This window comes from Clarias gariepinus, chromosome 1 (assembly GCF_024256425.1).
Source record: "Clarias gariepinus isolate MV-2021 ecotype Netherlands chromosome 1, CGAR_prim_01v2, whole genome shotgun sequence".
In the NCBI taxonomy this organism is placed as follows: domain Eukaryota; kingdom Metazoa; phylum Chordata; class Actinopteri; order Siluriformes; family Clariidae; genus Clarias; species Clarias gariepinus.
The window spans coordinates 26,181,696-26,195,567 of NC_071100.1; the positions used below are offsets into that span (position 1 = coordinate 26,181,696).

A 13,872-nucleotide genomic window follows, 5' to 3' on the forward strand; every position below is an offset into this window, starting at 1 on the left:
TCTCGTTTCCTTTCATCTCTCTCTTTCTACCTCTCCTCTGCTGCATCACTTCACTCCTGAATTCTCTCTCTCTCTCTCTCTCTCTCTCCAGCTGCAGTAGCTCCTCCTCTGCTTGAGAAGCACTCAGTAGTGATCAAGCAGCCCCCTCCTTCTTTTCCCTCTCACACTCTGTCTGTGTTTCACACACTCCTTGTACCCTTCTCGGTATTCCGCTCACCTCTCCTTCCTCCCCGTCCTTCCCTCCATCCCTCCCTCCCTCCCTCTCTCCTGCCCCCCCCCCCTCTTTTTCATTCCCCATCTTTTCCATACAGACCTGTTCCATACGTCGAGCGCGCCCTGGCTCTCAATGAAGTGAATGCACCGCTCTCTCACTGGCTGGAAGATGTGATTGCTCTCTCGCTCTCTCTCTTTCTCTCTCTTTTCCTCTCTCTCTCACACACACTTACAAACACACACACTCACACACTTGCATGCACTCGCATTCTCACAAACAAATACACTCCAGATTGCAGACTGCTCCGCGAAGAACGTGCAGACACAGAGCAGCAACCTCTCTCTCACACACACAAGCACACACACACACACACACACACACTCACACACACACTCTGCCTGTCAGTCTCTGTCAGTTCTCTGGGGTGTGAGCTTGGGATGAGGTGATGTTTTGGGACAGGAAACACGGGACCATGGGCAATTCCCAACGCCGGGCCAAAGGGAGGCACAAAACTAAAGGGGCAACAGGTACAGTACACACACACACACACACACACACACACACACACACACACAAACACACACACAGTTATCTTTGCATAAGTGATATAACTATTGTGGGTCACATTCATACATGTCTACATGGAGAAGTAGATTCATTAAATTAATGAATGAATCCTTTTATTTTTTTTACATCTGCTTTTAATCATTTTATTATTAGTGGCTTGGGAGTGTGTGTGTGTGTGTGTGTGTGTGCGTGTGTGTGTTTGTAAGAGAGAGAGAGAGATGTGTGAGATGTTGATGTCAATGGCAGGTTACGCATGACTCTGTGTTTGTGTGTGTGTGTGTGTGTGTGTGTGTGTGACAGAGAGAGAGAGATAGAAAGATGTTGTGTGATATCAGAGGTTGATGTCAATGGCAGTTTACATACTACCACCTTGTGCGTGTATACATGCATGTGTGTATGTGTGTACGTGTGTGTGTGTGTGTACGTGTGTGTGTGTTTGCAAGTGAGAATATTTATAGGTTTGTGTTAATGTGTATATGTGTACACATTTGTGTGCATGTGGGCATTCGTGTGTGTGTGTGTGTGTGTGTGCGCGTGTGTGAGATGATCCCATACAGCTGAACAAGCACAAGGTTATGTAGCCACGCGCAACCTGGCACTGACACCAACCTCTGATATCATCCCACAACATCTCTCTCTCTCTCTCTCTCTCTCTCTCTCTCTCTCTCACACACACACACACACACACACACACACACACACACACACATCTATCAGGTTATGTATGCTGTATATGTATGTATGTATGTAAGATTATGCTTTTGCAATAAAAAAAAGAATTTCATTAAAATTCAAATTTATCAGAAGCCTAAGAACATGTCTTAACCAGGGGTGCCAATAATTGCGAAGCATGCCGTATACTGTATGATGTTCTGCCGTTAATCCACACTGTGTGTGACTCCCTCAGTAAGGACCTTGTTTATGTCGATGACTGCCTGCGGTACCTGATATCTGCGTGTCTGGTCAGGCGGTGTTATGTTCCTTTGCCTCGGTGTGTCAGTGTGAGGCTTGTGATAGCACAGAGTGTGTATTGTCTTGTGTGTAGTTGTGTGTGCGCAGCTCAGTGTCTCTGTGATGGGCCATGCGCAGCGGATCACATCAGAATTTCACCCTGTGCTGAACCCTAGGCACCGTGCAAAAATGGTTGAGCAGAGTAGTAGTAGTCGTGTGTGTGTGTCAGTGTGTGTGTGTGTGTGTGTGTGTGTGTGTGTGTGATCAGGGGACTGATTGGTTTGATGAGGAATACAGAGACTGCTGTACACACGCTTTCCTTTTCATGCACACGCCGCTTTTTCATTCATGTTTTTCTCTCACCCATGACATCATTCTATCAGAGAGAGAGACGGAGAGAGAGAGACTAGGCAGTTGTCATGGAGACAGATGGGTGGTAAAGCTAGTCAATCGAAAGCTTGTTCACTGCTTGTCAGTCTGTGTGTGTGTGTGTGTGTGTGTGTGTGTGTGTGTGTGTCCATTTCATCACAGGTAGTAGTCCTGTGTCGTTTGTATATAATTACAGTATTCCAAAACGGCTGGTGTGAAATTACTTTGTACAGAGTGACCAAGAAAAAACGTCATTGCCATTTTGGGTTTCTAACCCCACAATAAAGGAGCGGTCTGTAGGTATAGAGATACAGACCATCTGTTGCTATGCAAAATTTCATCAGCTCCTCCACCCCGTCCACCAGTGGAACCACCACAGGACCAGATAACATTTGGTGCTGGTCTCATCTGTGTACTGGCACTCGCATGGCAGTGGAACGGAAGAGCAGATCATAAAGCTGGATCAGGCTCAGCAGCGTTGTTGGCATTTTTATCTCGACTCATTTTAAATCACCAACAGTCACTGTGTTTTATACTGCTCACTGAGCAAAGACCAAGAGGATTAACTCCTTAAATCATACATAGACACATATCTCTGGCTATGTCTGACTATCCACCGCCATGGTACTGTAGGTGTGTCTAATAAAGTGGCCAGGTGGTGGAACAGCTAGTATTTAGTATTTCTGGAATATATGTCACGCAGCATGCTTGCTAGAATGATGACAGGAGACTCATCTATAAAATGTAAATACTACACGAGCTTTAGTTACATTTGTGCCAGGAATCCTCCAGGAATTCCACTACTTGAAAAATCTTTAAACATGGCTGTGTGTAGTATATAAAACACTTAGCACTGACTGACCTAGCCTCAACAAAGATTTATAAATAAAGATAGATTTAGCAAAAAAAATTTCAGTTATCTGACAGGATATCCAAATAAACCTTATTTCTTGTTAGAGCTTTCTTCCTGAAAATGAAAACACGCAGCATGCTTGCTTCTACAAGAGTTAAAGTCATAAACATAATGCTGCTGTTCAACAGGGAAATGTGGCTGCTAAGCAAAATGTGGCTAATGATGGAGCTAGCGAGTATACAGTATGAAATCGTCCCGTAATTAGAAACTAAAAGACCTGCTCCATGTTGAACCTATACGAACCTATACGTTTATTGTTACATATTTTTTTAAGGATTAAAATGAAATCAAAGTGTGAGAAACATTACTGGTTAGACTACTGAAACATCATCATTTGTACAGTATGGGATGGCACTTAGTGTTTGCACGATCTGGTTTCTATCACTTGTTTGCACATTGCACCGTGAAGGTCAATTAACCTCGTATGCATGTACTACATATACGATGTTCAAATAATATACAGAGGGATGTTCAAGTGTAACTCGAAATTTCTTTCAACCATTCAACCCCTGGGAAGTTGGCATCCCTATTACTGTATACAGTCTATACTATTTTCATACAAACCATGTAAAGGGTTGTGACAGCAGAATTCACACTGTTTCCACTGTGAAGTTCAGTATGTTTGAGTAATATGAACATTCCATCCACATGAAAAGGGCGTCTCGGGTATGGCACTGTGTACTCCAGCATAGCTCGAATGAAATATGAAAGACAAATATGAAATGGCTGCATGCCTGCACCATACACCAGTCTCATCCTCTCACAAACACAGGCATAGCTGATAAAGTAGGAAGGCACATGAGAGCCTGGCTCTTAACATTTTTTCCCCTAAATTTAAATAATTCTAGGTGCAGCGGGAGGGTTTCTTCTTTTCTTTATGTTTATTGATGGCTAGCAAACCAAATAGGTGTATCCTGCGCATGCAGTATTGGACAGTATAAATATAAGTATAGCCAAGTAGGGCAATAATAAGGTGAGCACTGGTCAGCAAGAGAGTAAGGATTGGGAGCAATCGTTCCTGGGCATGGTCTAAATCAATCATACCAAGTGTAAAAGCAGCCTTAACGCCGACCAACGCCGGATCCTAGTACACTTGACTTAAAAGTCGTTTTATTAGTGTGAACACTGTGAACGGTGTTTGGGGTGGGATAGATAAATCATGGCCAGGTAGACTTGCAATGTGGTCTCAAATAAGGTTCATGTGTACTTGGAATTCAGCTCATGTGTAAAATTTATGTGTATGTGGGGTGCGGTTCATGTGCACTGAAATATGGTTTAACCACAGGGTGTTCAGGTTCAAGTGTTTGCATCAAGTAAAAGTTATCTGCAGGAAAACACAGAAGTGTGCTGATATATAAAATGTGGCGTAATGATTGTTGGACTGTTATTGTATGTTCAAACATGGCCACAAAAGGATCTCCCTGGTTTAACAAAGAAATTAAGATCAGTTTGAAGGTATGAAGCAAACATGCGTATATGGAAATGTCTTACGTAAATATTATGTACAACTATAGAAGACATGCAGGTTAGGCTAATTGGTGTTCCAAAATTGCAGCTTAGTGTGTAAATGAATGTGTACAGTATACGTGTGTGTCCTGTGATGGATGGGTCTAGGGTGTACCCTGCTTCATGCTCCTGGGATAGCATCCTGGCCCCCCTGTAATATACGTGATAAAGCGGTATTGACGATGAGTAAGTGATTGAGAAAGTCTGGCTTTAAATCCAATCAAGCACTAGAACAGGTTTAATTAAAGTAGGAAATTATGTAATGTGGGCATGTTTTTTCTTTCTGCGATTGTGTTTAACACAATCGATATCACAGATGTTAACGGAAGGCAGAATTGTATTATTCTTGGAAAAAGAACATGTCTTGGTAGAAAAACATGATGTGTATACCACAAGGCTCTGTACCCGACCATTGTTGGTTTTCTTCGTATATGTTTTCATTGTGTAAGATTACAGTCATTGGATATTAGTTGTACATATCTGTAGCACCAGATGACGTCGCTACCCTTCATGCGTGACTCTCATTTGTTTACTGGAGGAAGAGCAGTTTAAGCCAAAAAGATTTTGACAGAAATTATTAAAGCAGCTTATAACAGACTTGGAAATCTGGCACTGGAGATCAAAGCTAGAGATCTTGGTGCAATCTTGAATTTGGATTTACTGTAACTTTACAAACCCTACCTTTTATCAGGTAGGGAAGACAGCAGGATAGCTAGTGCATGCTGTATTAAAAAAAGAACTCATATTTGACCAGTTCTTGCTTCACTCCCCTGGCTGTCTGTTTTCATTAAAAATAAAATATCACTGCTTTTAAAAAGAAAAAAAAAAATTAAAGTACAGAATGCACCTCAATACAACTCTGAATGTCCAATCAACAAAGCTAACCTTATGTAGTGAGTTATGTTTTGAGATCATCTAGCGCAAGCTTCATCCACATTCCATGTGTGAAAATGAAAAACAGTGCTGGAGGGTTTTTTTAATCTGATCTGAAATCAATTACCATTTAACATTCAACAGATTCCATTTATAATTGATTAAAACAACCTACTGTATGAGGACAATAATAACATCTAGCTAATACTGTTTACCTTATTATTATGGTCATGTTATTTCCACACTATTCGTGCAGTATTTTTAATTCATCTATTTTTACAGATAGTTTATATTAAAGAATTGTCACTACTGTTACATGTTGCAATTGAACTGTTTGATTTGTTGCAATGCTGCTACAGTATGTAGCAAATCAATGTCTTTTTTGTAAAAGTAGTGAGCACGACCATGCTTAAATAATGCTTGTGATCCTTTGAAACCTACCGATCTCTAATCCTAAAGTATCCAGATGTTACACCTCGCTGCATCGTGCGGTTTTTCTAAGGGGAAATGTGTCATTTCAGTGCCCTGAGACAGAGGAACAATAATTTAATTGTGTGAAATGCCAGAATTTCTAGTCTGCAGGTGGACAGATTTGCATGAAAGAGAGTTTATTTGGGTCAGATATTTGCTCTGGTTGTTTTCAGCAATAGATAATCTCGTGTGTGTGTGTGTGTGCTTTTGACCTTGGCGAATTTACCATCAGTGTGTGCGCGCTCACTGAGTGTGTGTTTGAATGTGCACCATATGTTCCTCGTTTCTCATTGCTGCATGCAACGATGCACTGATATTTCGCTGTGTTTATCTGCAGGCTGTGTTAGCACCGTGACAGTGTGCTGTTTCACACAGATCTGATGAAGCTGCTGAGTCACGCTGGCATTTTGCCCACTCGCTTTCTGAAGCTGATGTGGGATTTCGTGGCGTTGTGAGATGGTCTTGCAGCTCAAGGTGATCATGAGATGTTTCTCCTCGAGGCTCTTTGGTAGAGACTCTGTAGAGAGTCCACAATCAAGGGAACATGTGTGTGTGTGTGTTTATGTGTCAGACGGTATGTCACCATCAGTTGGTTAAGAAGGTGTGTGTGAGATTAGCAAGAGAAATGTAGTCACAATGGAGCCCCAAGCATGCAGAGCTCATGTATCCTGTCTTTCACTCCGCCACAGTGGAGGAAGCAAATCCAGACCCCCACCTCTCTCTCTCTCTCTCTCTCTCTCGCTCTCTCTCTCTTTGTGCCATGTTTCGTTTTTCCTCTATGTAGTCCAGCGTATTCTTGTCCTGTCTGTGTCTCTAACATCATCTTTCTCTTCTTGGTATCTAATTAATCCATCTTTCTTACCTCAATGCCTCCCTCACTCCTCTACAGTTTTGCTCTCCCGCTTCATGTTTAACTAGCTGGAGCGGTTTCATGGCACTTGCGTGGTCTCCAGTCCCTCCTTCTCTGTCTCTCTGTGTCTCACTCACACTTCTTCTCTCTCAGTTCCTTTGTGAACACTGACATGGAGAAGCTAGACATCTTGAGGAGCAGAGCAGGTAGGATCAACTCTTCCATTATTCACTTTTTCACCACTATATAAAGAAATTCTGAGATTTCACTGAACGTGGTAAGGGGTGTTCATGGCAGCAGACTGTGTGTAAGAAGGTTCACAACAAGCAGCATGTTCACATAGCTCAAACTGTACCGTTGTTTAGGAGATATATGGGACTAGTTCTATAGACTGCCTTTATTGTCCCCTGAAATCCCTGGAGAACACTAACGTGACCCGTACTTTTCTGTCATGTCTGAGACCATGCATGCATTTGTTGTTAGTTTGTGGGACTCATTAAAATAAATACTTCGCCCCGTTATGTCAGATCATGCAAAAACAAATGCAAAGATTGATTTGAACTGTTTTAATAATGCACAATTACTCGGCAACATTTTCCAAACTTGTACTGAGTCATTTGACCTCCGGATGCTGTAAACACTGTGAAGCCTCCAGGCATTATTAGATTCCTGGGCATTGTGGGTGAATGTTGGATGAATTCTAGCCACGGTATTGCTGGTTTATTTCAAACATGCAATTTTTGGTTAATAAATTATACAGTGTAACTTGATCATTGTGTGTGTATGGGTGAGACCTCGAGCGTGAGAGTTAAGCTTTGAGCCTTGAGTCATGGAATCTTATCACATGTGCGTGAAAGTGACCTGAGGTTATGAGGCATCTTGACAGGCGCACACACACACACACACACACACACACAAACAAATGGGCACAGTGCCTAGTTTTTCCTCTGGATTTTATTTTGTGTTTGGTTCCCCACTGGATTCCAGTATGGCGACGCCATCCACAAGCATAGTGTAATAACGCTGACAATACACAGACACTGGTCTCTGTTGCTGGTCTCTCTCTCTCTCTCTCTCTCTCTCTCTATCTCTCTCCCTCCGTCCCTTTTTCTCTCTCGCTCGCACACATACACACACTTACTGTACATTCGCATGCATCCACACTTTCACTCTTTAACCCCACCCACACTCACAGCTATGTCTACTCACATTCTTCTTGGGAAGCATGCTGGCTAATTATGGAGGTAAAATGAATGGAAGAGAAAATTAAGCTTCATAGAATTTTTATGCAAATGAGTTTCTAAATGAAGCCTTCCAGTTCTGGCAGCCTGACAGGCCTTATGTCAAAGAGAGAGAGAGCGGGAGAGAGAGAGAGCTATACTGCAGCATCATTCCCAGGGTTGAAGCCTGAGTGTGCATTACATGTTTAACATGTATGTTGACTGTGACAGACTGTTGCTTCTGTTGACTTTCCTAAAATGGCTAAGATTGGGTAAATAGATACATAACCCAATGAGACAGACAACATTTGTTAAATCTGCGAGTGTGTGGATATGGTTTCGAGGCTGCTGCCAAATCTGCGTGTTTTTTTTTTTTTTATCTCAATCACCTCCTAATCCGACCACTGATATATCTGTATCCTTTGATTACAGGATGCCTTTCCAAGCTAATCCCACCCTCTTTTCCATATCTGTTTTTCATTAGTTTTATTACTTGGAGAAACCAGTAGGGAAGGTTTGTTATTCACCAGATGTGATATTTTTTGTTTCCATTAATTTTATTTTCCTAAATCTTTGGACTTTTTGGAGATTTGACTCCTTCCCACAGTGAGCCATGGTTTGGTATTCTTACAAACCCAATCCTAACTTCTACCATCTACCACAACTCCCTTACTAGATCCATTCAAACAAAGCTTCTACTGTAATTCCATGGTCTTTCCTGATTTTTGTTTCTTGTTCATTGTAAAACAATGCTCTCAAAGCATCGCCCTTAAACAGCTGATATTGAGATGTGTCTGCTACTTATGATTTGTAAAGCCTTTATAACGGCTCTAATCTGAGCTGCTGTTATTGGTGATTTCTGAGGCTGGTGACTCTAAATGAACATCTCCTCTGCAGCAGAGGTAGGTTTTGATCTTGCTCTCCTGGGATGATCTTCATGACCATGGTGCTTGATGGGTTTTATTAATGCACTTGACAATAGTATAATTGCAAGAACTATTCCATAACAGCTGGGCATCATGTCTTAAAATACCAACTGACTGTTGTTGTTGTTGTTACTTACTTACCGAATGCCATATGCATTATTTCATGTAAGATCCAGTACCATATTATTCCAGAATGTAGAAAATTAATCCAACCTTTGGACTGGTACTGAAGTGAATGTGCTTTCGGCATTGAAGGAACTGCATTCATACTGTATGATCAACTTCTTTACACTGGTGGCCTCATTATGCTGCTGTTAAAGCGCGGAGGTTTTCCTTATCCCCTCACCTTCTGTGCTTTCCTTCATATCGACCACTTCAGTGCAGCTTTCACAGGCATCACCGAACATGTACAGAATGGCATGACAGGAAGTTGATGAAGTGCTGTTTCCTCTGAAGGCTGTTTTACAGACAATGGGCTCTGGAAGTTATTAGAGGGATTGGTCTCTGTTCCCATTCAGTGTGTTCATACCCTGTGTGGATGTTTGGGTATGTACTGTATTGGATGTATTGGATATGGCCCACAACAGCCAATTTGTCTCTTTACCTCCCAGCACTGAATCTAATAACTTTCTCGAGCAGTGATCACCATCACCTGTGGTGATAAAATGTCTATTTAAACACACTTTCTCCTTAAATTAAATAAGGTGTTTTGACATTTGGCCTTGGAATACTCGAGTCTGCACTCAGGATTGCTTCTGGAGTTTTTGTAAAATGGGATACACTGGGAACATGACCCAAATATTCCTATTAATGTTGCTCTGGTCATCTTACCATTCACAGTGCTTATCTCTATGTGAGTGAATGTGTGAACCTTTCTGACTTAATGCATTTGCATTTGGCATTAATGTCGCTTAATAGGCCTTTCTTGTTATTGTACTTACTGTATAGTGCGTATATTACACTGTATGCCTAAATAACACCAAACCATGAAGTTACATGGGTTACCAAGTGCTACGTCATATGGAGAAGTAGACCTGACCTCTATAGTAGGTGTCCCCTAGGTGAAAAGGCCCTTAAGTGGGTTGGGATGTATAGTAAGCCGAAGGGTTGCTGTAGAGGTGTGTTGTAGTTGCCTCAAGCACTGCCCATGGACCAAACTCTTGGTACGAATGTCCTTGTGTCCAAAAACGTGCCTAAATATGAAAAGAGCCTTAGACTTGTGCATTAGTCACCAAGAGTGTGTTGACACAGCTTTATGGAATACAAGTGTGGCATGTAGAGTATCCGTGCACATATACACATTTAGCTCATGGCACTGGTTTACAAAGACACACACACACACACACTAAAGACGTGTGAAACAAACGTTCAATTGTATTCTTTTTGCAGGTCATGTTAAAGATATTAAATAAAATGAGTACCTGACTGTAAGACATTACATCATAGCAGTGTTTCCCTCAGGGAAGATTATAAAGACTTAAAGCCAGAAACAATGATGGAAGAGGAATTGAGCCAGACACTCTGAACTGCCAGTAAATTACTAAAAAGAACAATAATAAAGTTGTGACCTTTTTTAATTATCATGATGCTCTAATTTATATTCAGTTTCTACTCTTTCAGTCAAGGTGCTAGGTTTCATATAATCCTAATTATCTTAGAGCTGGAAAATCGTATAAAGTGTTTATATGAACAGAAAGAAGTTTTATTTAAGAACATTTTATGAAGGTTTTACAGTGTGCAGGTACAGTAGATGCATTTCTGAATTTTGCCATTATTGCAATTAGTTTGTCTTCCTACACAGAGGTTTTCAGTCCTGTCCATTTGGAAGAGCTTAATTTTCTGCTAAATCACCTACTCAATAGAGAAATATTTATTTTGGAACTCTTTTTATCATCCATAAGAGCTTGGATATATATATTTCTTACTTTGATCAATGGCAGTTCAGGTTGATTTTTTCCCCCTGCTGTGAACAAACATGTTCAGGATGCACTGAAATTTACAGTCCTAATATGAGTAGCAATAATTCAGGCAGGACTATGAACACCCAAGTAGCAAAATCACACGATTGTTCTCTGCATTTATAACATTGGCTCTTTCTGTTTTCTTTAGAAACACTGCACTTCCTTTCATTCTGATTGTAGTTTTCTGTGCCAACTAGCTCAAGTTTAATTGCTCACTATTTAGTACCTGCACTTGAGTATATAACCTACAGTATAGAAGTGTATATAGCTGTGGTGCACTGGGTGTTCTAATAACTTTCTATTATGGTCTTTCCATATATGTCCGTAGGATCAGACCATAGAGGCATAAATGAAATAAATGATGAATGTTATTCAATTAACCTGTTGGTAGTGTTGGTGTTGTGGCTGATCGGTGTACATTCTACAACAATACTGGGGACTTCAAAACTATGGAATTAGGTAATTATGTAACAACAACAAAAACAACAGTTAATTGTTATTTTAAGACACAGAGGTCAGCCTTTCTGTAATAGTTCTTGCAAGAACAGTATTGTCAAGGGCATTTGCAAAATCCGTCAAGCCCCATAATGAAACTGGCTCTCATGAAGACCATCCCAGGAGGGCGAGACCAAAACCTACCTCTGCCGCAAACGAGAAGTTCATTTAGAGTTATCAGACCAATTAACAGCACCTTAGATTAGAGGCGTTATGAAGTCTTTACAGAGCATAAGTAGCAGAAACATCTCACCATAAACTGTTCAAAGGAGATTAATGCATTTTTTGGACGCCTTCAGCATTCCTTTACAATGTAGAAAGAAATAAAAATCAGGAACGATCGTGGAGTTAGAAAGTGACCCCAAACTTTTGAGCGGTAGTGTATAAATATAATTTTCAGGATTTATTTTTTATTTTTTTGTAAAATGGTATAAACTAGGAACATAACCTAAATATTTCTATTAATGTTGTTCTGGTCTACTTGTTGCTCTATTTTTCATGTTACCATTCACAGTACATCTTTAATGCATGCTGTCTTTGCATGCTATAGTTCTGAAGAAGTGTATTTATAGACAGTAGCATTAGGGCCTTGAAGCCCATAACATAATTAGTTTGCATAAAAGCATGTGCTTTCTGTAACCAAAATTTCTGTCCCTATTTGCTCACCATTAGGGTGCACTGTCTGTTCTGTTTTTCCCCCTGTTGCTCTTTACTTTGCTCATATGTTTGATGTTGCTTGACATCCCTTTTTGTCATTGTACTTATGGTGCTCCTGGTTTCCCCTGGGTATAATAAAATATGTGTATATAACACCAGAACATGAAGCTCATGGCACTGGTTTACACAGGCACACAGACACACTGAAGACGTGTGAAACAAACCTTCAATGATATTCTCGTTGCGGGTCTTGTTATTTAATAAAATGAGAATCTGTCTAGGCGGCATGGTGGTGTAGTGGTTAGCACTGTCGCCTCCAGGGTCTGGGTTCGATTCCCGGCCAGGTTTGATTCCCTACAGAGGGATACAGGATAAAGTGTTATAGAGTATAAGAGTGAGAACCTGACTGTAAGACATTACATCATAGCAGTGTTTCCCTCAGGGAAGATTATAAAGACTAAACGCCAGAAACAATGATGAAAGAGAAATTGAGCCAGACACTCTGAACTGCCAGTAAATTACTAAAAAGAACAATAATAAAATTGTAATCTTTTTAATTATCATGATGTTCACATTGATATTTTGTTAGTGTTGTAGAAAATGACTAATGTTCGAAATAACTCTCAGGGAACTCAGGGCACCAGGCAAGGGACATCCTGTAGGGGGTTCCAACCCTTCAGAGGGCACAAGTGCACACCCACTAGGGGCTATTTGGAAATGGCAGTCAGCCTACATTGTTTTGGAAGGGGTCTGTGGGAGGGGATTGGAGTACACAGAGGAAACCCTCAAGGCTCGGGGAGAAACATGCAAACAAGACTCATATCCTCATATCCTATACCTTAGCGGTGTGAGGCAGCCATAATAACCAGTAAGCCAAGAAAAAGCCAAACAGGACATATGTACAGTAATATGTAAATATTATTCAATCCCAAAGACTAAATTATGAGAACCAGTAAATTCTTACTTCATTTAATTTTTAAATCTGTTTATGTGGATCATTGGCCATAAAAGTCCTTTATAAATGTATAATCAAATGTTTGAATTACAGCTGGCCCTGGTGGCAAAGCTGCTGTTTTGGGAAATGCCTTCAGACCAAAAAAGATTTGGGAATATTAAACCTACAGTACTGTTAGACAGCAGATACGACGGCATTAATTGTGTATGTTTAAAGGTATCTTGTTAGGCGTTAAAAGTACATGATGGGTGTTTGAGGGCACATTTCCGTTAAAGAAAAAAAGGTCCCTTGTGAAGTGAACTTGTTGGAGGCGTGCTACTATTCACTCTTCATCTCACAGCAGCAACACTGGGCCCTTAACAGCAAGATGTCTCCCAGTGGTCCTGCCTCATTACTAAACACTGGTGTAATGTGGGGAAAAGCTCTTAAAAGGCTCTTTTAACACCTAGCGCAGCAAGGCACATGGGGAGTATTTACTTGCTTAGTGGCGTGGGATGGGATTAAGTAAGACCGGTTCATTTTAGCATCTCAGGGGAAATGTGGTTAGTGCCGTGGACCTCTTAATGAGTGCTTTTATAGAAAAGAGTACTTATTTCACCTTAATGCAAGCAAAAGTAAACAAATTTAATAAGCCCTTATATTTCCAACTAAAATTGTAATGTTTTATTACCATTTAATAAACCTGAGTTTAGACACATGGACCCAGCATGGTTGCCAGATTGGAGGCATTCCTTCCACTGCAGCTCTCCGTAAAGTGGTTGTGACAAATAACAAGCCCAAGGCTATTTTCTTTTCATATAAAAGTGATTAAAAATAGGCACCCCGCATTGCTCTTTACTCAGACTAGATTAATGGAGACTGCTGTGTGTATTGTGTCTCGTGTTAGAACGTCTGGATCTTCTGAAGGGCAGGATGGGTAGATGACAGATGGGCAGAATGAATGT

The 13,872-nt window shown here is 40.8% G+C and overlaps 1 protein-coding gene across 5 annotated transcripts in view; it reads left to right on the forward strand.

Annotated features, from left to right (window-relative positions):
- Positions 1-13,872, forward strand: part of nhsl2 (NHS-like 2) — a 79,548-nt gene that overhangs the window by 41,049 nt on the left and 24,627 nt on the right. Inside the window, exon 1 of one of the 5 annotated variants that reach the window (XM_053497524.1) lies at positions 562-741. The exons of 3 other annotated variants lie outside the window; for them this stretch is intronic. In XM_053497524.1, the coding sequence (XP_053353499.1) occupies positions 660-741 (82 nt within the window). In that variant the 5' untranslated portion in view covers positions 562-659. Of the gene's footprint in view, positions 1-561; positions 742-6,637; positions 6,921-13,872 lie in introns of those variants that run through there. One more of the 5 variants, XM_053497525.1, reaches the window with a different exon arrangement.